This window comes from Pistacia vera, unplaced genomic scaffold, assembly GCF_008641045.1.
Source record: "Pistacia vera cultivar Batoury unplaced genomic scaffold, PisVer_v2 Contig196, whole genome shotgun sequence".
Classification (NCBI taxonomy): domain Eukaryota; kingdom Viridiplantae; phylum Streptophyta; class Magnoliopsida; order Sapindales; family Anacardiaceae; genus Pistacia; species Pistacia vera.
The window spans coordinates 394,409-417,936 of record NW_022195997.1 but is presented as its reverse complement, the minus strand read 5'-3'; the positions used below and the strand labels follow the sequence as shown (position 1 = coordinate 417,936).

Sequence of the window (23,528 nt, the reverse complement as noted above, 5' to 3'; positions counted from 1 at the left end):
CGATAAATAAAAAGAGTACCAAACTACCAATTATTATTCCATTTCTTATTTAATTATTAATTCAGTCATTGGTCCGTATTAAGCTTGTTTAATTTACCATTTTACCCTTCAAACTCTGGACTTTTCACTTTTCAGGGGTGTCAATTGGAAATTTCCGATAATTCTCCGGTCCCTAATTCAGCGCCTTTTTTAAAATAATATTAATTAGATTAATTTATTTTTTTAAAAATAAGGTAAAGCAAGTATTAGTATCTGGATGAGAATCGCTTTCATTATTTTGATTTGGTCGAATGAACAAGTTAAGAATCCTGAGATTTTTATTTTTTCCATTTTTTGAGCATTCAAGAAAAGTATCATCCACAGTTAGACGCTGCATCTAAATTTCCTTGATGTTGCAAGAAAGATTCATTCATCCAACTTTCTAGAAATTTCCATCTTCAATTGACTTTCTCAATCATACAATTCCAAGTCAACAATTAATAGTACTTTCACACAACTCCTGCGAAATTTCATTCATAACCCGTTAAATTTTGAAGTACATATGGGATAGGTTTGAAATAATCTGATTCTGAGCTGGAAAACCAGCTGAGAAATTATTTTAAATTCAATTTAACCAATTTTATTTTACAGAAAATTCTCTACCAAGTTGTTGTTAGTGAGATTATTTAATTGAATACTACCAAGTTGACATATAAATTTTAATTTGGAAATGGTGGTGATAATGTTTTTAGAAAGGAAAGGGCGTTTACTCGTAAGCTTCGTTGATGCTTCTGTCCTGCGGAAATTAAGTTCCATGAAGCAGCAGTGTGAATGATAAATGCAAAAGTCTTGACTGATTTGTTAAAATGTGAAAGCCAACTTTCTAGCAGATTTACTTGACTATTCAAGGTAAAATAATTGGGTTGTGAGCTTAAAAGTTTCTCTCTAGGAAATTAGTAACTTCTCTGAATTTTCAGTTTTTTTTGTTTTTTTTTTTTTTTTTCAATGATCAGGGGTGTCCGGCCCTGGGACTCTAGAACTATCAGTTGGATGAGAATTCCAGTAGTCACCTTTATTAAGGATCAAGGTGAATTGAATTTAAAATCTCTTAAATGATATATCCAAATATCCTAATTAACTATTCGATCACCCAGTGCTGGTCATAAGCTTAATTCTCAGTTTATGGCTTTTACTAGCAAAATAACAAATTAAGTAATAGTAAATTCCAAAACTCTTTGACATTGTAAATTTCATTTAGAACCCTATATTATGCAGGTGAGATTAACACTTTTCTTCAAAAGATTACCCTTGAGACCTTTGCTTTGGTAGTCGCATTTTATGCTGAGGCAAGAAAATGCACAATTCTTTGAGCCTCATAAATAATAACGTTATTATATTTACCTTTTAAAATCAAACATTACATAAAAGATTTACCACGTGATGACATAAAGTCATAATGGAAGAAAGTACATGCACTAAATATTGATAGCTCTTATGTGCACAATAGTCCTTATGGTACAATAATTTCTATCTTGGGCACAAACACTTTGAATTAAACCTTATTCTAACTTAGTTATTCTTAACACTCTTTTTATATAATTTATAATAATTAAGTAGTCTTCAAAACTTTTATAAAAAATATTATTTCTTACAAAGGAGGGAAAAACAATCATATAACAGTCACCACCAAGAACACCACCACCAACGGCCTTGAAACCATTGGGGATAACTGCCACTAAGTAACTAAGTTCTTCTTAATGAAAATCTCAGCAGTTACACTTATCCCTTGTACAACAAAAAACCATGTCACTTCCCACGTAGGAAGCACACGTAAAAGATGATAAAAAATCGTTTTATGCATAAAACTTGAGACAACAAATGTGATAATGACACTTGGATATTGAGTTCATTTTTCTCTAATTATACGACCAAGTATACATTGTACTATATTATATACATTAAGGCGTAGAATATCTGTGACCATAAGGTTCTATCTGCAGCCCCAAAATTTTTTTAATAAGGTGGCTAGATGGGGCTTGTTGAATTGTGGCTCGAGCTCAAAGCCAAAAATACAAGCTAGGGTAGCACGCATGGTTAGGATAATTTCAAGTGAAAGATACACTCGGTAAAAATGAAGGATTAAGAGTGCTTTGTGATGTATATATTGACGATAGCCATAGACTAGAAGTAACATAACTACAAGTACAATTTTGATGACTAGTTTGATATATTTAGAAACTTGATGTGATTTTTGGATTGGACTGCAGATTTGGGGAGATGGGTTTGGTTTTATTTTGATGGGAAGAGAAGCTACCAAGATAAAATGGAAGAGTTTATTAGGTTGAGATAAGGGGCCTTGACCAACGGCAAAGAAGAGGAGTTTGAAGTTGGCAAGCCATGTGAGATAGAAAGAGGTGCAACCGGTGAGATTGAGAGAAGAGAGGCTTGAAGGGAGAGTGATGAAGAGGTAGAAGACTGGGAAGAGGGAGATGAGCCTTAAAAAACCCTTTGGGATTCTGGATGTTATTAGATATCAATAGCTCAAACATGTAATGGCTACAGTCCATACCTTGGTTAAGTCGTTGATCTCTCCTTCCATTTCTTAATTTGTGGCTCCTCTTTGTAGCTCCTCTCTCTATGTTTGTGTAGATCTCTGATCACTTAAATTTGAGAGGTTAATAACTTGCATTTAATTGGTTAGATTTGTGTATTAATTATTATTAATTTCTCTGTAGTGCGGGACTGGGACGACTTCTGAAAATAAAGGGAGAACGACATATTCCCACCCAAGGTTTGGCAAAACGACACTTCCGACCCTTTAAGTTTCAAAATGACACTTTCCCACCTTTCGTTAGGTTCTGTTATGTTTTTCGTTAATATTTTATTGAAAAGATGAGAATACCCTTAAATATTTGACTTTATCAATTTTTTATTATTTTTTAATTAACCAAAAAGTCAAATATTAAAGAGTCAAAAAAGAAAAAACAGTTAACCTACATAAAAAATTAGGAATAATGCTATAAAATTGTTTAAAATTAAATGACCTAAATATTTATTTATTAATTTATAATGTCATCAATATTCCATCACTATTATTCAATAATCTACTAAATTTATAATATTTTTCATTTTTACTAATTAATATAGAAAATCAATATTTCTAATTAATTAAATAAATAAAGGGAAAAATATATTTTTACACTTGAACTAATAAATAATAGAGTAAAGATTTTAACTTAACTAACTTTTTAATTTATAATAAACTAATTAAGAAATAAACTATTTAAAAGTATTTTTATCTTTTCAGTCAAATATTAATAGAAAACACTAATAGAACCCGACGAAGGGTGGGAAAGTGTCATTTTGAAACTTAACATGTGAGAAATGTTGTTTCGCCAAACCTTGGGTGGGAAAATGTCATTCTCCCGAAAATAAATTAAGAATGGACCATTTCAAGCCACGATCACATCACATTCAATGTTGAATATTTTGAGGGCGTTTGATTGGTGATAATGTCAAATTATTAGGGTAATGTCATCTTATATTACTTGATTATCACGTTTAGTTGTCAAGTAATATAAGATTCCGTAATCTTCAAATACCAATAGTAGTTACTATTGGTGATATTGAAGGTAATCTGATTACCTCCATTTTCTTAGGTATTCTGAGATTACCAGTGTTATCTTTTTTTGTTATAATTTTATCCTTTATTAATGAAAATTTTGGACAATAATGCCCTCATTTTAACATAAATTTACATTAATATCCTATTTCAATTTTACCCTTGTTTAACTAAAATTTTGGACAATAATGTCCTTATATTTAAAACAATTTACAGACCACCACTGCCACTCAGCCACCACCACCATTGCCACCCAGCCACCACCGCCGACAGCGGCCAACCACCACCGACCACCACCAAAAACTTGTCGGAGTCCCTAAAAAAGAACGAGTTTCAGTGGGAGGCTTCGCTATGGCCATTTTCAGTCATATTGATGGCCGAAAACGGCCATATCGAAGCCTCTTGGTCACGGTGAGCTGCTGATGGGGACTTTCGGAGAATTTTGACAGTGGTCTGCAGTGGCGGTAGGCTGTTGCAAGAGGTGGGGGTGATTTCATAATAAATTAAAGTTTTATATAAGCGGGGGTGTTTTAACTAAATCTGAAATATTGGGGGTTAAAAGAAATTATTCAAAAATTAATAATAAAAATAATATTATATTAATATTTGTAAAAGAGACAATTTAGTAATTTAAAATAACATCCCCACCAATTTATTCCCCATAACCAAACATATTAATATAACATACCCACCAACTAACCAAACATATTTTCCTAAAGATTCTCAATAATCTTCCAAGATAATCTATCTTTTCAGTAATCTAATATTTTCAGTAATCTAACAGTCCTGAACCAAACGCCTCTTAATATGAGGTACAGACCTTTTATATATTGACCTGTTAAATTTCTATATTTAGTATTATATTTATTAGTTCATCTGAAAAACTTAACATATTTCTGAAATTTAATAAATAATTTATGTACGAATCTAATCTCATTAATTCAATCAGATTATGAGAATCTAAATTTTAGCAGAATAAATATTAATTAATAAACATAATACAACAGATTTTTGGTAGTTATAAAACTCGAAATAAAACTACACTGAAAAAAATTAGCCCCCTGTTTGTTAAAATTAAGGTTTGAAACAATTAATGTGATTGTGCTAGTATGAAATCATTGTATTAATTGATATTACTTTTTTTATATATAATTAAGGTGACGCTAATATATTCATAACCACGACAGATAATATTTAAAATTGATATTTTGATTTTATTTACGTAATATTATCAAACTTATACATTATAATACATTAGGCAGTAAAACTTCTATATAGTCATAATAGTATAATAAAAAACATCTATATAGTTATAATGGTAGAACAAAAAACCTCTATATAGTCATAGAGTAATGCTAGGTTAGAGGTGACAATGGGTCATGCTAGCACAACCCACAATTTTTTTGGGACAGCATGAAAATTTTGTTTCGTGCCATGGCTCATGGGCCATGTTGTGAGCTTAGGATTTGGCATGTGGACCGACACGGTACAACCCACGAATTTAAAAAAAAAAAATTTAATTTTTTTGAGAAAAGCCTATGCGACATGTGGGCCAACCCACAAAAGCACGGCACGACATAGCCCATCGGCCATGGGCCTTGAGTTTTGGTTGTCTGACACGGCACGGCCCATGAAACAGTTGGACGTGGAAATTTTGGCCCAACACAGCCCACCGCTACCTCTATGCTCGGTCCACAATCTAATCTCACAACCCTAAACGGGGCAAATCGTCATTGATCAGCTCACAAAATGGGTTCCACCTTCTTGTATGGGTCCCACTTGCCTATTTGCGAGCTGCCACGTCAGGGATTGTAAGAGAATGTTATAGATCTAGCATTATTGTATAGTCATAATGGTGGGACCAAACTGATTTTATTACTATGAAAATGTGGTGTAGTTACAAAAAATTATTGTTTTGATTTAGTTATCCTATTGCAAGTAGTATAGAGGTAAAATATAAATTACATTAATAATTAATTAATTGTTTCAAAAAGCTTGTACATATATCTATATAGTTTGGAGAATATGCAAAGTCGTCTTAATAATATAAAATTTTGCATTCTCTTTAATGTTTTTCTCTCAACGTAAATTCTACAAATACATTGTACTATAACACAACCCATGCAATCTTCAAACAATTCAAGTGATACATTTCCTTCCTTTTCTAGCAAATCAACCATACCACCTAAGGTTAATACATGAACTCATAGCATATATTTTTTTTACAATATACATATAATTATTACTATATGAAGGCAAGTTCCTTAAGACGAGACCTAAAAAAATTATAACATATTATAATATGAAATTTATTCTTATTTATAACTAGCCCAAGTTGAGACCAAAATTTTTATGACTACATGGAGGTTATTCCTATTAGGGGTGTACTATCCGGGTGCCCGTCTAAATCCCATGGAACTAGAACCGATCGATTTCGATTGCTAAAAGCTTGGAACCAGAACCTGTGTTACAGGTTCCAATTTCGATTCTATGTATTCGGGAGAATTATATTACTCCCTACTATTCACAAAAATGACAAATACACCCTAAAAAATTTACAAATACACCACCAAAAGTTTACAAAAATTACAGTTCAGTCCTGATTTCTACCCGGGTCTTGGTTCTAGTTTTGGTTCTAATTCTTATAGTGGTGGAACTATAACCGCACAATACCGGTTCTAATTTTTTAGAACCACAGCCTCGAATACCCGCTTCTTTTTGTATATCCCCAATTCTTATATAGAGTATCACTTTAGATAGACTTTACTGTATATAAATATGAATCATTTATATGTGTAGTATTAGTGACTAGAAATTTTCTTAAAGATGTGAGAATATTTCTTGTGTAAAACACTTGGAAATATAATAAGTCTGTTTGGCACACTCTTCTCCCACTATCCTATTCTAAAAAGCCAAAAATACATTTATTTTAATATTCTTCAAAATTCATTCTTATTCTATTCAACTCAAAATATTAACAATTACCTTTCTCAATAAAAGTTTTAAATTTAACAAAAACACCCCCCCACCCAAGCCACTATCACCCATCTTGGTCGTTGTTTAGCCATCAACGACGAGCAAGTCTAGCCAGATGTAGCCGTTGACGGCCAGATCTATAGTAATAGATCTAGCATTTTTTGGCCAGATCCATGGTGAATTTGGCCGGAAAGGCCAGATCGACACACGACCAGCCAGATCCAGTCGATCATGGGTCATTCCTACAAATTTTGACCACTTTCCAGATGTGATGGCCAGTTGTCGGCAATATGTGGGTGGGTGGGGGTGTCTTTGTCAATTTATAAACTTTTATTGTTTGGGGTGTTTAGTTAATTTAACAAACCTAAGGGGTTAAAAAAATCTAGGGTGTGTTTGTTTTATTATTTTGGATAGGATTTTTGAAAAAGTAAGAGTTAGGTGACTATTACGAGGTAGGATTTGAAAATTAGCAAAAACACCCCTTAGGTTTGTTAATTTCTAGACACCCCTGCAATAAAACATTAAAAATTAACAAAAACACCCCCACCCATCCATTAAATACCGGAAGCTGACCACCACAGCTAGAGGGTGGCCGAAGTCGTCGTATCAGCACACAAGCGGCTGGATCTGACTGGTCGTGCATCGATATGGCCTTTTCCAGCCAGATCCACCGTGGATCTGATCGAAAAAGGCTAGATCAGCGCACTATCGACCAAATCCAGTTGGTAGTGCGCCATTATACCAGATTCCTGCCACCTTCCGATGGTGGTGGTCGGAATCTGGCAAATGTGAGTGGGTGGGTGTGTTTTTGTCAACTTCTAAACTTTTTTTGGTGGGGTGTTTAGTTAATTTAACAAACCTAAGGGGTTAAAAAAATCTAGGGTGCGTTTGTTTTATTATTTTGGATAGGATTTTTGAAAAAGTAAGAGTTAGGTGGCTATTACGAGGTAGGATTTGAAAATTAACAAAAATACCCCTTAGGTTTGTTAATTTCTAGACACCCCTGTAATAAAACATTAAAAATTAACAAAAACACCCCCACCCATCCATTAAATACCGGAAGCCGACCACCACTACCAAAGGGTAGCCGAAGTCATCGTATCGGCACACAACAGACTGGATCTGGCTGGTCGTGCGTCGATATGGTATTTTCCAATCAGATCCACCGTGGATCTGACCGAAAAAGGTTAGATTAGCGCACTATTGACCAAATCCAGTTGGTAGTGCACCATTATACCAGATTCTGGCCACCTTCTGATGGTGGTGGCTAGAATCTAGCAAATGTAAGTGGGTGAGGGTGTTTTTGTCAATTTCTAAACTTTTTTGGGGGTGTGTTTAGTTAAATTAATGAACCTAAGAGGTTAAAAATAATCTAGGATGTGTTTGTTTTATTATTTTGGATAGGATTTTTGAAAAAGTAAGAGTTAGGTGGCTATTACAATTACAAGGTAGGATTTAAAAATTAACAAAAACACCCCTTAGGTTTGTTAATTTACTAAACACCCCTGTAATAAAACATTAAAAATTAACAAAAACACCCCCACCCATCCATTAAATACCGAAATCCGACGACCATAGCCAGAGGGTGGCCGAAGTCATCGTATCGGTACACGACCGGTTGGATCTGGCTGGTCGTGGGTCGATATGGCCTTTTCCAGCCAGATCCACCGTGGATCTAACCGAAAAAGGCTAGATCAGCGCACTATTGACCAAATCCAGTTGGTAATGCGCCATTATACTAGATTCCGGCCACCTTTCGACGGTGGTGGCCGGAATCTGGCAAATGTGAGTGGGTGAGGGTGTTTTTGTCAATTTTGTAAAATTTTTTTTGGGGGGTGTTTGGTTAAATTAATGAACCTAAGAGGTTTAAAAAGAATTAATTTTTGAAATATTATTGTTAGGTAGAGTTGGGTGGTGGTTATTACGAGGTAGGATTTAAAAATTAATAATAGTTGAATAATTTAGAGTAGTATTTTGAGAACAGGGAAACAAGTGTGTATTTTTATTTGGAAAACGAATAGAATATTTAAACAAAAACCCACTTATGGGTGTGTTTGTTTCCCGATTTTTGCCCTATTCTATTCCTATCATTTCCAAAATACACATTTGTTTCCCTATTCTGAAAATACTATTATATTATATTTAATTATTTTTAAACCTCCTTAGTTTGTTAATTTAACTAAACAACCCCTATGTCGGAAGGTGGCCGGAATCTGGTTTAATGGCATACTACCAGTTGAATATGGCTTGTAGTGCGCTGATATAGCCTTTTCTAGCTAGATTCACTGTAGATCTAGCCAGAAAATGCTAGATCTACAGCCAAAGATCTGGCCATTGATGACCAGATCTTTGGCCGTAGCTAGTCGTCAACTACAGCCAAGATTTGGTTGTTGTTGACGACCAAACACGGCTAGATCTGGTTGTCAATGGCCAGATCTAGTCATAGATCTGGCATTTTCCAACCAAATCCACGGTGGATTTGGCTGGAAAAGGTCATCTTGGTGCAAGACCGGCTAGATCCAGTCGGTCATGCACCGATACGGTGAGTCCAGCCACCCTCTGATGATAGTGGCCGACTGTCGGTATTTAATGGATGGGTGGGGTGTTTTTGTAATTTTTAATGTTTTTATTACAGGAGTGTTTAATAAATTAACAAACTAAGAGGTATTTTTATTAATTTTTAAAGTTTACCTCGTTATTACCACCTAGGCTCCCTTTGGTTCATTATTCTGATAGTTTTTAGAATAATCTTTTGAAAAAAGTTAAATTAGGTGGGTATTATGATGTAGGATTTAGAAATTAACAAAAATATCTCTTATGTTTGTTTATTTACTAAACACCTCTATTAAAAGTTAACAAAAACACTCCCAACTCACCCATTAAATACGGACAGTTGGCCACCACTGTCAGAGGGTGGCCAGAGTGTTTTTGCAATTTCTAAAAAAAATATTTAGGGTGTTAAGTTAAATTAAAAAATTTAGAAGGTTTAAAAGAAATTAAAAAATATAGAATAATATTTTGGGAATAATAACATTTTACTGTTTAACTTTTGTAGGAATACTAATAATAGTATTCCAAAAAGTGAAATAAACTAAGCCCTACTTTTTTTTTTTTTAAAATACTAAAACAACCGAACCCATATAGGGTTTTTTTAATCTCAAAAACACTCGAGGCTGTGTAACTAGTCATAAGATCAATGCAACAATATCATAAACCAATGATAGTCTTATAATTGCAACGATGAACTCATAAATGTTAAAAAAAAAAAAACACATAAAATATTTAAACCATGCCAAAGAAAATCCCGTTACCAACTGTTCTTATCTAGCCGAACAAATACTACTTATAAAAGAAACCTTGTGCGCGCCTACGCCTTCCTAACTCAAGTTTAATTCACGCACTGCCGCTCGATTTTGATACCAACAAAACCAATAGATGATATCAAAATCAGTAACCAACATTGTAAACAGAACTGAAATTTACCGACTCGAAGAAACTTGTTCGCGGCTTATTTCATTATGCAACTCCAAGTCTTTCAAAGAAGGTATATGCATTCACAGCCCAATTATCAAGTTGAGTCTTCAGGATAAATTATTCTTAAACAACAATTTGCTCTCGCTTTACGTAAAATGCTCCAGAGTGGAAAATGCACGCCACTTCTTTGATGAAATGCCTCTAAAAGACGTCGCTTCTTGGACCGGGATCTTGTCTGGTTATGTTAAGAATAAAAAACACTACGAGGCGCTTGATTTGTTTTATTGTATGATGATTTCTGGTCAATATCCCAATGAGTTTACGTTTTCGAGTGTCTTGAGATCGTGTTCTGCTCTTGGTGAATTCAACTATGGAACTCGAGTTCAGTCCTATGTTATCAAATATGGATTTCAATCAAATCCTTTTTCGGGCAGTGCTTTGATTGATTTATACTCCAAATGGGGTTTCACTAATGAAGCTTATAAGTTATTTACATGTATGGAAAACGGTGATACTGTTTCTTGGACTACAATGATCTCTTCGTTTGTTAAAGAGCGAAAATGGAGCCGGGCTTTGCAATTTTACGTTCATATGATTGAGGCCGGTGTTCATCCAAATGAGTTCACTTTTGTGAAAATTTTAGCTGCTTCCTGTTTTCTTGGTTTAAGTTATGGAAGATTGGTTCATGGTCACATGATTGTTCGGGGAGTCAAGATGAATGTGGTGTTGAAAACTGCCCTTGTTGATATGTATTCGAGATGCCAGAGGATGGAAGATGCTATCAAGGTCTCAAATTTGACGCCTGAATATGATGTGTTGTTATGGACTACTATTATATCTGGGTTTACTCAGAACTTGAAGTTTAGAGAGGCTGTTGCTGCATTTCATGATATGGAGGTTTGTGGAGTAGCACCAAATAACTTCACGTATTCTAGTATCTTGGGTGCATGCTCATCAGTTCTATCTTTGGATCTGGGGAGACAGATTCATTCACGAGTGATTATGGCTGGATTGGAGGATGATGTGTCTGTTGGAAATGCACTTGTTGACATGTACCTAAAGTGTTCCAGCATGATAGAAAGTGGCTTGAGAGCTTTTAGAGTAATAAGCTCACCAAATGTCATCTCTTGGACCTCTTTGATTGCTGGTTTTGTCGAACATGGTTTTCATCAAGAAGCTTTTCAACTTTTCGAGGAGATGCAGGCTTCAGGAGTGCAACCAAATTCCTTTACAATCTCGAGTATTCTTGGGGCCTGCAGTACAGTAGAATCTGTAAGCCAACTGTCGAAAATCCATGGATGTGCTATCAAAACAGAAGTGGATGATGATATAGTCGTTGGGAATGCTTTAGTGGATGCTTATGCTGGGTTGGGATTAGTAGATGATGCATGGCAAGTGATTAGCAAGATGAGTCACCGAGATGCTGCCGCATACACAAGTTTAGCCACAAGAATGAATCAGATGGGTCATCATGAAGCGGCGTTGAACATCATAACTCACATGTATAATGACAATGTCAAGATGGATGGATTTAGCCTGGCCAGCTTCATAGCTGCATCAGCGAGCTTGGCTGGGGAGGAAATTGGAAAGCAACTTCACTGCCATTCCATGAAATCTGGATTAGTTTGCTGGATTTCAGTTTCAAATAGCCTAGTTGACCTCTATGGGAAATCTGGATCTTTATCTGATGCACACAGAGTTTTTAGGGAAATAACTGAGCCAGACGTTGTGTCATGGAACACATTGATATCTGGATTGGCATCAAATGGGTATATCTCCTTTGCTCTCTCAGCTTTTGATGATATGAGGTTAGCAGGAATCAAGCCCGATTATGTTACATATTTGATAGTGCTTTCTGCTTGTAGTCGAGGTGGACTGGTTGACTTGGGTCTTGAGTATTTCCAGTCTATGGAAAAAGTGCATTATTTATTGCCACAGTTTGATCATTATGTTCGTTTAGTTGATCTTCTTGGACGAGCCGGCAGGCTAGAGGAGGCAATGGATGTGCTACAAACTATGCCTTTTAGGCCAGATGCTCTGATCTACAAAACATTACTGGGTGCCTGCAAGATGCATAAGAATGTACCTCTCGGGGAAGATATAGCAAGGAGAGGGCTCGAACTTGACCCTTCAGATCCAGCATTCTATGTGCTGCTTGCAGACCTGTATAATAATACTGGCCATTCTGATTTAGCTGAGAATACTTTCCAGATGATGAGAGAAAGAGGTTTGATGAATCCTGAACCAAGCTCGATGGAATATGGGAACAAGATTCATCTCTTTATTGCGGGACATGCTGAAGATGGGGTTCATGAAGAAAATAGACTGAGCTATAACAGAGTTTAAGGATTACATATATCAATATGAAGACATGGAGTGAGATATTGTATATTAGGCTGCTGCATATTCAGTCTTTCAGCCTTCTAAATACATGAAAGACTCGTATAGTTATAACCTATATGCAGAGATTACCTTTAACATCTTATTCCTTGTGACTACTGATATGGACCATGGGGAGCATTGTGAGCCATGGAAAATGATTTCATTCCTTCATGATGAATGCTTGTGCAGGGCCATTGGTAGTCTTAATTCTGGAACGAGACTTTCCAAGACCTTGTGGATCAGTTCCCAGTCAGGATAGATGATTCTTCCGTCAGGTTAAAGTTTGGTATCTGCTTCCTGCTTATCCAGTGATGTTTTGACTAGGCTGTGAAATTTAGATTGTAATGCCTTTTACGAATATTTTCAATACTGATACTGTATCTGTCCACTTCTCCAGTTTGAACGAGGCCATTTACTTTCACAAGGAGAATGGGAAAAGAATTTGTGAGATGTTTTACAGTTTGGCAGCTTGAATTGAAGCTGATGGCTACTGTGTCAATCACTCTGAATGGCCAGGCTTATGAAATTTCAAAAGGCTTTAGCCCCTGTGAACTTTTGGAAAATACTGGAACTAACTACGGTTGCTTATTCTGCATAGTACATGACTATTGCAAAGCGAGCACGAAAATAATCCAAATTGTTTGCGCCTAAAAATCAACTCATTACCATGTTCTTCTGTTTTGGCGTCCTGAGCTGATGAATTCTGCAGTGGTTAAGCCGAAGCCCCATCCTCAATGTTTAACCTCCTGCGAAAGTAGTTGCTGCTAAAAGATTCTTCGCAATATCGAGTATAAATCTGTACGAATATGAATTGCACAGCAGTTGGAACTATTTCCTGCATTTGGTGAGTTGGGGAAAGGCGAGAAGGAGGGTAATTCTGAGGTCTCTTGTTCTGGTTTCAGGTTTGTGAAATCAGTTGCTCAGATGCCTTACAAGTAGAGGAAGATGAGTTACAGCTCCATTTAAAATTGCTTGTTTGGATTCTGGAAGTTGATACCAGAGTCAAGTTGTAAACAGGCGAAACATGATGAGTTTGAGTTCATTAAATTATAGAAACGATATTGTTGGACGAAACATGATGAGTTTGAGTTCCCTTAATTATAGAAAAAATATTGTTGGACATTCTGATTCATCTCCAAGGAGCTTGACCCAAGTGCTGACTATTTTCATTTTTCAATAGTGAATAGTTTCGCAAAATCTTCAGCATCAATTTCAGAGTAAATCAGATACAGATAAACAAGTTTGGTTCTGCACAATAGCCAGATGCTAATTTTGAAAGCCAAATGGTGATTGTGCCAGACAAATAAGTAATATCATTTCCACTGGAATGCACAAATAAGATGTGGTAAAACAAAAAAGATCTTGTAACACCTGTTCATCTCAAGATTATTAACCGGATAGTTCAAGCCTTTGTCTCATTAATCAAACTCTATTCAACCTAAAAACAGGCAGGATACAAAGTAACAAGATTAATCTTTAAGAAAAAACAAATTCAACCATGAAACTAATCGTTACTCCAGACAAGTGCCAGCAGCATATTATTCCTTAGGCTGTGACTCACCAGAGGTGACAGCAGGAGCATCATTTTTGGTAACAGCCTCCAATGTCTTGTAGAATTCCTCAGGCAGAGGACCGGGTCGGTGCAGAGGAACATGCTTGGGAACCGGTGCATCATTCTCAATAACTTCACATTCATAGTCATCAGGAACACCCCAAGGATCCCACTCTGCAATAAACCAAAGCACATTCTACACACTATTACTAACAAAATGTGAGCTGTTTTCATGAATTAAATGACAAAAAAATAGGTAATACAAATCTAACATAGAAATAAATCTTCGATTAAAATTATCGCATAGTTTGATGATTAACCCATACTTCAATTACTCAAGATAAGCATTCAACATACTGCAAGGCTAGTCTATCACTAACTGATTATAATAGGAGGCCTCACTAGAAAGGAGCTAGAAGAAAATGGAAGACATTAGCATCATGTCTAGACAAGTGAACATCACAATCTTATAAGTGAAAGGTACCAAGTTAAATGTGTCATGTAATTATCAAAAAGAGAAAGAAAGTTAGGTTGCTCGTATGATAAAAATAAGAATATATAGCACTTACTTAAGAATCGTTCAGTATTGAGCCCTTTCTGAACCATTTCTAGAACTTGAAGAACCGTATAAATAAAAAGTAATAATAATAATTCCACAATTAGAGATGTCAAATGACAAAGGGAAACCTTTTTAATTTAATCAAACAGAAATGTTGTGACAGGAACAAGAAAAAGAATGACGTTCATAGCTTACAGCAACATGAAAAGACTTTTTTAGCATCCAGACTGTTTGCAAACTCAAATGTAGCTTTGACACACTATTTTTAGAGTAATTAATCTTAGGGCCTGTTTGTGGTTTTTATCTTAAGTCTTAATGTCTAATTTTAGTGGATTCAAATGTTTTAGAATTGATTGTTTTTTGACTTATATCTGAAAAAGCTACAATATTTGGCTTTTATCTTGATACTAAAATATATAATTCCAATTTTGACAAAACCTTTATGCATTATGTATTTTTAGAATTATTTTATTTTTTTGTTATAATAAAATTTTTAAATATTATATCAAAATATAATAACATAGTTCTTTTTAATTAATAAATTAGTTTTGTTTTAATTTTCATAAATTTGATAATTTAAAATTGTTGAAAACATATAAAATATAAAACTATATTATACTTAATAAGGATATATGTGTCAAAACATTGGTTTTAAAATGCTTCTCCAATATAAAAACAAACAATTCAATACTTATAATCAGACATTGAAAATTAAAAAACAAACATATCAATCAGACTTGTACATTTAGACTTTTTCAAATAACAAATATATTCAACTTTAAGGCAAAAAAGAAAATGCCACCTTAGCCTCGTCAGAAAGTCCAGTATGTAAATCAAGCAGCATCTTGAATCAATTTGCAAAGAAACTAAATCACGGAAGGCTGCCAGGGGTTTCACTAGACACTTACATAAGGACCCAAAATCAGATTGGGAAGAACTGAAACTTCAGAATGAAGAAGTAGGCTACAAGCCCATTTTATATGGCTTTTTCTAGGGCAAGTTGTATTTCAATTAAAGGTTCAAAAATGCTTTTTTGATCATAGAGAAGCTCTTCTAATGTCTCCTTTATGAGCTTCTTCGGGAGCATCACTGTGAGCTGATACAGGAAGCTTAAATTTCATTAATTAGAACACTGAAATATTCAAACTCATTCATAATAACACTTCCACATTCGACACCCAGACTATCAACAACTTTTTGTCAGCGGTTGTGAAAACTCTACTAATTAATGTATTATCAGGGAGGCTATGCCTACGAGAATTCGTGCACAGCACATAAAATAATTTGCTAGAGCTTCTAAGCTAGTACCGCGTTGAAATTAATCATTCAAATCTTACCCTGTGCTTCAGTCCATACGACACTTCAAGTTATAAAAAACGTTTCATTAGGATGCCAACAAAAGAGTAAATTCCTGTGAAAATCTGTAACTTGGCACATAAAAGAATCGCCCCAGACAATCACATTACGGTTCCTAACAAAGGAGCCGGAAAGCTAATTGGAGCAATCAACAACATACCAAATTTTAAACCAATAAAATTTAATTTAATAAAGATAAATTTTTCACATTAAAGAAGAGTGAGCGAGTGAGTGAACGGACCGATCATTTTGGAGATGAGCGTTAGCTCGTCCTGGGCTTCCTCGATGAGCTCCTCAACCTGGCCACATCCGAGGCGTTTCTCGATCATTTCCCAGTCTTCTTCCTCTTGACAAACCTTGAGACGATGTTGTGTGAAGCTCTCCACCGCCTTACGGTATCCCTCATCTTCGGGAACGGCCTGGATCTCTTTTAGGGTTTTGCTGTACAAATTGATCAGAACTTCCCTCGCATTGGGAACCACATCCAGTCCAACGATCCCCGTCGTTTGTTTCACCTTGGCCATCAATGGCCGTGCGATCACGCGTAGGAACATCCTTCGCACTTCTCTCTTCTCCTTCCTCTCAAGTGCTGTACATTTGAGCGTGATATTGCGGTATGTTTATGCGGGCCGATTGGGAAATGGAGAGCTGCTTTTCCGATGTCATTTAAGTGAGAAATTCATGGATAGGCCCAATAGGCCATGCACAGGGCTTTGTTGGACCTGGCCTAAAACGAAAACTGACAAATAAATGGTAGAGGGTGTAGATAGAATTGCATAGGAATAAGGATAGAATCTGAGATAGATTTGGATTAACTAGTGAATATAATTGAAAGTAAATAATTGTAAAATCTAGGACACGAATTTTTTTTTTGATGATTAGGGTGTCCGGACCAGCTTGCGTGCACCTCAACTAATCTTCTGAAACCCTAAAATTATCAATCGAGTAAGAGCTCCAGTGATTACCTTTATTAGTAACAAGGTGAATCGAACTCAAGACCTCAAATAATAAACCTAAGGGTCATAATTGACCACACACTCAGTGGTGGTTTAGGACACACATTAAGACAACAATGGATAACCGATAACATATATGATCATTATAATGTATTTTTATTTATAAAAAAAAGTAAAAAGGCGTTTTTCAGTATATCAATTTTTTAATCCGTTAAAAAGTTTGATTGTATTTCAAAAATAGTATGATTGTGTTCTCATGTAAGCCCTAAAAAGTAAACATATTGACATCTACTGATTTATATTTAATATTAGAATTTATAAAATAATTCAAATTGCTTAATTATGGACTATTATACTTAAACTTGAATCCATAAACTAACTGTTATATCAAATATAATATTTCTCCTTTGATAATAATTGATATAATTTAACTATCAAATCAGTGTGAAGCATGAAGGTGATTAAATCGGAGTAATATTAAATCCCCCACCTATTTTTTTTATGACGGGAGGTTTTCAGACTAACTTCCGCGTATCTAAACTAATCTTTCAAGTCTCTATAATTACTAATCGAATAAGAATTCTAATGACTATCCCTATTAACAACCGAAGAAAAATTTGAACTCAAATATCTTAAGTAATATACTTAAGATTTTCTATCGTATGAGCCGATCATCCATAGATAAGTTTAAATCCAATTAATTCCACTAATTTTCTTGTTTTATATATATTTTGACACGTTGATTAGGGCTTCTGAACAGAAGGTACCCCCATCACATTTCTCCAAAAATTAGGTTAATTAATTAAAGATAAGATAGCTTAACAACTTGCATCATTAGATTCTTTCTCGGATAGCTTACGGGTGATTTCATGCTTGGAATGCTCTAGTTACATGTAAACACATAATTTATTACCCCCTTGCCTTCTTTTTTAATTAGCTTATAAAAATAGAAATAAAACAATTTCAGTTTGACCAAGTCTTATCTCTGAGAATGAAAAAATATTTGACCCTAGAAGTTAGAAGAGTCAAGTCAACACAACAGTATGAACAGATCAGACAGAAAGGGATCTCCAGTTTGGCTGGTTGTCTCGTGATAAAGCCAACTCAAATTCAGACTCGGTGTCACGGTTTCTAAACCCTTCCTTACATACTTGTTACCGACAACTTTTTATTAATTATTAAGATTAATAATTAACCCATTTTATTATTATTAAAAAACTTTAATTACTTGACTATATTCACTCACGGTAACATAGGATACTGATATTGAAGTCAATATTAACAACCAAAATTGTCCCTGATTTTAAGAGAACATTAGGAGGCTTTTAAGGGACAATATAATCATTTAACAAAGGAAGGAAATGAACCTTCTCCAATTAACTTTTCAATTATTGTTAAAAACATGTGCTGTTGCTTTTGTCATCTCATTCTCACCCTCCTGTATTGCATGGCCAATTGTAGATGAATTAATCACCTCATGATCATCATGATAATCAAATTAAATTAACAAAATCTTTGAGATGCAATTACAGATCTTATATTAATCAGATATTAACACAAATTTTAAGTAATAACTTTGAGAGAGTAAACAGCCAGATTTTTTCTTAACGAAATCTTTAATAGACAAAAGGATTGAAAGGAAAGTGTACAAAAATATCTTAAGTATACCGTTTCTGTACTCTACCAAAAGAAAATTAAAATAAGAAAAAATATTTTATATATGGAAGCCCAGCTCCGGCGACAGGCTCCACAGCCGGCGGTGGGAACTGGGCTGCTATGCTCTTACCCCTCTCCTCCTCCTCCTCCTCCTCTACTACTACCACCACTAGCAACACAAGAACTGAGCTCTTCAAGCCCTTTGAATAGATCTTCATTCACAGCGGCTGCTAAGTTTGGAATAAGAAGATCGTCTTCATCATCCTCTTCCTCTACCATCTCACTGTCCACGTCAGCTCCCTCTGATTGATTCTTCACTTCCTCCATGGCCGCTGGCGAGTGGCTCGTGGACGAGAGAGGAGAGGAGCATGAAGCGTTACCGCTTGTTGTGGTCGGCTGGGCCGTTGCATCTTTATTATTATTGGTGAGGGAAGTTTGAGTTCTGGAGAATTTGTTTCGTGTACTTCCCGCCAGTGAGTTTCTGTGAGTCGGACGAGGATGCGTGTGGTCGCCTGTATAACTCACAATGAACAAGTTGGGATCCGTGTTGCTGCGTTCCACTTGTTTTCTTGCTGCACACCCTTTTGAACTACTGCACCGGTAGTAGTTTCTGCGTAATAAAATTAATCATATGTAAACAGTATAGATTAATTATAATCATTATATTCAGATTCAGAGAATAAAGAAAAAAAGAGTGGAAGATTAGTGAAGGCTAAAAGAGAATAGACCTTGGATATGGGGAGCCTTTGATGGGTTTCTGCCCGTATTTACGCCAAGCCCACAAATCAGCGGAGAGATTCTCGGCCGTGACATGACATACCATTCTCTTTTGCGGGGTCTTCCTGTTGAAAATGGACGATTTTAGACATTTCTCTTTTTCTTTTTAATTTCTTTTTTTTGGGGTTCAGATTTAGACTCCGCCATTAAAAAGAAGAATGAGAAAGCTTGACTTACCTCTTTCTAGATCGAGGTGGCTGAGATTGCATGGGCCGTAACAAAATGGTCCCAGGGTGACTTTGTGGGTGTTGTTGTTTTTGCTGTAAATCTTGCTGCAGACGCTGTGATTGTTGCTGTACATGTCGTGGTAGTTGATTTTTGGGCTCTCCGAAAACAAAAAGAGGAGAGCTGGTGGGTGTCAGTGGAGAATTGATGCTTGTTTTCACTACTTGTTGTTGTTGGCTGTTCAATCCTCCAATAATAGAACTTGAAGAGCTAAAAATGTCATCTTTGCCAGTGGCGTTGGTGGTAGTAGTGTTTGAGAAAAAGGACTTGTAAGAATCTTGCAATTCTTCAAAACCATTGCTCCTCTCCTGTACAAGATTGGGAAAAGAAAATGGATCTTCCTCTTCTTCAAACTTCAAAGAAGCCAAAACAGACAAAGGATTCTCTGAAACAGTAGCGTTTTCATGGGTGATATTACTGGCCTCACGGGAGTATGTCGTGGTGGTATCAATGGCGGAAGAGCAACTTCTGACCACCGCGTCCAGATCCCAGTTCTCTGCAAAAATCCCTCTAACTGGATACAATCTCTCAGCCATTTAAGCAGACAAATCAACCTTGAAACTATCAATAAACCAATCTAGCTTTATGTTTTTCTGATAACTCTATCAGTAATTGGGCAAGAATTAAAAGAGAGAGAGGGAGAGACAAACAGAAGGCACAAAGGACGGCGCTGACTTTTTTTAGGTATGAAATAATAATAAATTAGAGATTTTAGACAGAGTAAGAAGAGAGAGAGGAATTGGTATGGTGGAGCACTTGACTTGGTAATTGTTAATTATTTATACACGAAGAAAAGAACAAAAATACCCCTATTGAAAAAAGCCAATAAAGCCTTTGTAATTTTTTTATTTTTTTGTGTGGGTATCATTAGTTTTCTCTCTCTAATGAGAAACCAAACTCCTTTTTCATTGACTTTGTTAATTGTCAAAGGGGGGACCCAAGGATGCAATAAGAGATAGTGTAACTGAGATGGTTCTTCAATGCCTATCAACTACCCTAAACGCTGCGTTCTACTTTGTTTGTACTCGAGATTTGGTTGGAGATTTGTATGTGAACTGGTCACTGGTGTGCATTCGTGGATGAAAGTGATACCACTCGCACTTTGAAAAGTGTGTGATTCACTCTTTGTACACATGAGCATGTTGTCATGACATATTTTGCCGTTGGGCTACATTCCACTTTAATGAGTTACAATTCGTAAGCCTGCGTGAGGGAAGGTTATATTGCTATGTTTAAACCTTGGAATACCAATCTACGTCTATTATTGGATTCATCCGATCTGATAATATTAATTTTGAGAATATTCAATGTATAAACTAATAAACAAAGCTTCTATTAATTTATAAAAAAAGCTTATAATATTTATTTCTGTCAGATAAATTAGATTTATAAGATTTTAAACAATTGATGAAGGTTTTATTTAAATGAAAATATGTTATGTTAAAATTAAACTAATATTCACATCTTAGGCTAATATCAATATCATTAAAAAAAAAAAAATGAAAATCTGAGTTGATCTCACTTGTATGGTTAAATTCGATACTCTTAATAATTTTATTTTTTTTAAATAAAGGACCCAGGCATGGAAATGCACGCGCTGTTTCGGGACGTCAACTTCATGAGCCCGAAAGTAGCTTTGACATGGTGCTTTGCACCTGCATGAACACATTACACATAATGAAGTTGATGTCTCTCCACCGTCAGTGCGCGCGTCTGTAAATGAAGGATGGGGGGTCCACAGTTCCATTTTTATATTTGGTCATTTTATCTCTCCAAAAGACCACTCACAGCATCTCTTCAACTCTCTAAAATTGAATGCAGAGAAATATTTATAATAAATAACTGAAATTCAATTTAAAAGCTTTAAAGCTCTTGTTTGTCACGTTGCAGTCTCAGGGGAGAGGGCTTCACGGGGCTGTCACTCGTTGACAGAGGCAAATAAATCCTGAGCGTTGATCAGAGGAACGTGGTAGCACATCTTCGTGATTTGATGGAGCCACATACTCCCTACAAAGAGACATAAAGGAGAAAGAAAATGTTCCTGTGTTAGTTGCCATATATGCCATCTTTAGGTGATGGATCTTGAACCATTTAACATGGGCTTGTTTTTATAGATGCTTTTTATGTGGGAATCTTTGCATTTTTAACGGTCTGGATTCTACAATAGTGTATGAGCAAATAGTCCTGTAAATCTTCCATAATTAAAATCTTTTAAATAATTTTCTTAATTAACTTTCAACATCATTATATAAATAAAGTGTATACATATAATAAAATATTATTTACAATTTAATCTATTGATTTTGTATTTAAATTTCTTTTAAAGTGTATACGATATAGACCACACCTTTATTCATTATGAGTTTTGTGTTCATCTCTTTGTGTGTAGATCGAGAAGATCATAAGTGATCACATCCTCATTGAATCAATCATTCTAAATCAACCATGGATTTTACATTAAATTTATATAGTAATTGATATGAATTATCAAGTATATTTTAGGGGTTGATATAAATAAAGATTTCCTCCCTCAATTACTAAGCAGTGAAAGCTGTTTTAATATATTTTACAATTAATAATTAAATAGTAAATAAAAGTAAAATTGATTAAATGTTTTTAACGTGAAATTGGCGTAATACCATGAAATCGTGATAAATTTTGAATAATTAAGAAGGGGAAACATAATTATTATAAACTTAAATGAATTAATTAAGGGCTAAATATAAATTACGTGAACTAATTGGAGAATAAAATATATAAAAAAAAGGTTCTAGAAATAAGAAGAAGAAGGATATCCCGTGCGTCATAATATTCTTTTTCCTACCTTCTTTTGACAAAAAGAAAGAAAAAATAAAAGTATATATTATGATATATTGAAGATGATAGAAGATTCGTGTATTAAAGAAAGAAAAAAAAAAAAAAAGTGAACATTAAATTGCCCAAAAGATACTTTTAATTTTCCTTCAAATTCACGATATATGAGTTGCTACAAAGGACTTGCAATATGTTCATGTATTAGAATAAGTAGACAAATATATTATATATATAATCATTTAAAAGATTAATTATTATAATTTTGGACCACCTAAAAGAATATATGATGCAAACATTCTTACCTTTGTCGTAGGAGGTCCATAACTTTTAGTTGTGGAGGAATGAGATCTTTCATGTATGTATAAATTAAATAATTCTATTCTATAAATATTGTTACAAAATGATATAACTCTTTTAACACCTTATTTGTTAAGTAGTACTAGATTGGATTGGATATAATCACAATACACTGCATTATTTAGCCTAATGTANATATGAGTTGCTACAAAGGACTTGCAATATGTTCATGTATTAGAATAAGTAGACAAATATATTATATATATAATCATTTAAAAGATTAATTGTTATAATTTTGGACCACCCACAAGAATAAATGATGCAAACATTCTTACCTTTGTCGTAGGAGGTCCATAACTTTTAGTTGTGGAGGAATGAGATCTTTGATGTATGTATAAATTAACTACTTCTATTCTATAAATATTGTTACAAAATTATATAACTCTTTTAACACCTTATTTGTTATCGTAGTACTAGATTGGATTGGATATAATCACAATACACTGCATTATTTAGCCTAATAGACTGTTTGACCCATCGATTCTGGTTCTGAAAAATTGGAATTGGGAATTCCTAGGTTTGATTTCGGTTTATGCAATGTTGGAACTGAGAACCGGATCTGAGCTCCAAATACCTTGGTAGAAATTGGGACTGAATTGTAATTTTTATAAACTATTAGGACTGTAGTTTAATTTTTTGGGGATAATTAAAATTAATCTAGGTACCCGAAACCGGAATCTATGTTTTAGGTTCCGATTCTAGGTTTCTAGGGACTGGAAGTGGATAGTTCTGGTTCTTGTTTCGGTTCCAAATCTCAGGAATCGGCTAATTTCAATTCCTTCAAAAAAAGTAGGGTATTCGAAACCGATCACCCCTATATAGGACTTTAGAATATCGCACTAA

The 23,528-nt window shown here is 34.8% G+C and overlaps 3 protein-coding genes across 3 annotated transcripts; 1 reads left to right on the top strand and 2 right to left on the bottom strand.

Moving 5' to 3' along the window:
- Nucleotides 1-10,012: 10,012 nt before the first annotated feature.
- LOC116128003 (pentatricopeptide repeat-containing protein At5g52850, chloroplastic) lies at nucleotides 10,013-13,485 on the top strand. The gene is made up of 2 exons (XM_031413673.1): nucleotides 10,013-12,719; nucleotides 12,831-13,485. The coding sequence occupies exon 1, from the start codon at nucleotides 10,013-10,015 to the stop codon at nucleotides 12,395-12,397; it is 2,385 nt and encodes a 794-aa protein (XP_031269533.1). The 3' UTR covers nucleotides 12,398-12,719; nucleotides 12,831-13,485.
- Nucleotides 13,486-13,774: 289 nt separating this feature from the next.
- LOC116127947 (probable NADH dehydrogenase [ubiquinone] 1 alpha subcomplex subunit 5, mitochondrial) lies at nucleotides 13,775-16,549 on the bottom strand. The gene is made up of 2 exons (XM_031413605.1): nucleotides 16,142-16,549; nucleotides 13,775-14,159 (listed from the first exon to the last, which is right to left on the bottom strand). The coding sequence occupies exons 1-2, from the start codon at nucleotides 16,452-16,454 to the stop codon at nucleotides 13,972-13,974; spliced, it is 501 nt and encodes a 166-aa protein (XP_031269465.1). The 5' UTR covers nucleotides 16,455-16,549; the 3' UTR covers nucleotides 13,775-13,971.
- Nucleotides 16,550-18,370: 1,821 nt separating this feature from the next.
- LOC116128007 (probable WRKY transcription factor 27) lies at nucleotides 18,371-20,146 on the bottom strand. Its single transcript, XM_031413676.1, has 3 exons — nucleotides 19,467-20,146; nucleotides 19,241-19,354; nucleotides 18,371-19,122 (listed from the first exon to the last, which is right to left on the bottom strand). The coding sequence occupies exons 1-3, from the start codon at nucleotides 20,048-20,050 to the stop codon at nucleotides 18,639-18,641; spliced, it is 1,182 nt and encodes a 393-aa protein (XP_031269536.1). The 5' UTR covers nucleotides 20,051-20,146; the 3' UTR covers nucleotides 18,371-18,638.
- Nucleotides 20,147-23,528: the final 3,382 nt, after the last annotated feature.

Bases quoted from the DNA above. Each gene is read 5' to 3' on its own strand.
- LOC116127947 (XM_031413605.1), bottom strand. From the start codon at position 16,454: ATGTTCCTACGCGTGATCGCACGGCCATTGATGGCCAAGGTGAAACAA. The intron at 14,160-16,141 runs GTCCGTTCACTC...GGTTTATTGCAG, and splicing joins GCTCATCTCCAAAATGATCG to AGTGGGATCCTTGGGGTGTT.
- LOC116128007 (XM_031413676.1), bottom strand. From the start codon at position 20,050: ATGGCTGAGAGATTGTATCCAGTTAGAGGGATTTTTGCAGAGAACTGG. The intron at 19,355-19,466 runs GTAAGTCAAGCT...CATTTTCAACAG, and splicing joins CCACCTCGATCTAGAAAGAG to GAAGACCCCGCAAAAGAGAA. The intron at 19,123-19,240 runs GTCTATTCTCTT...TTTATTACGCAG, and splicing joins AAAGGCTCCCCATATCCAAG to AAACTACTACCGGTGCAGTA.
- LOC116128003 (XM_031413673.1), top strand. From the start codon at position 10,013: ATGATATCAAAATCAGTAACCAACATTGTAAACAGAACTGAAATTTAC.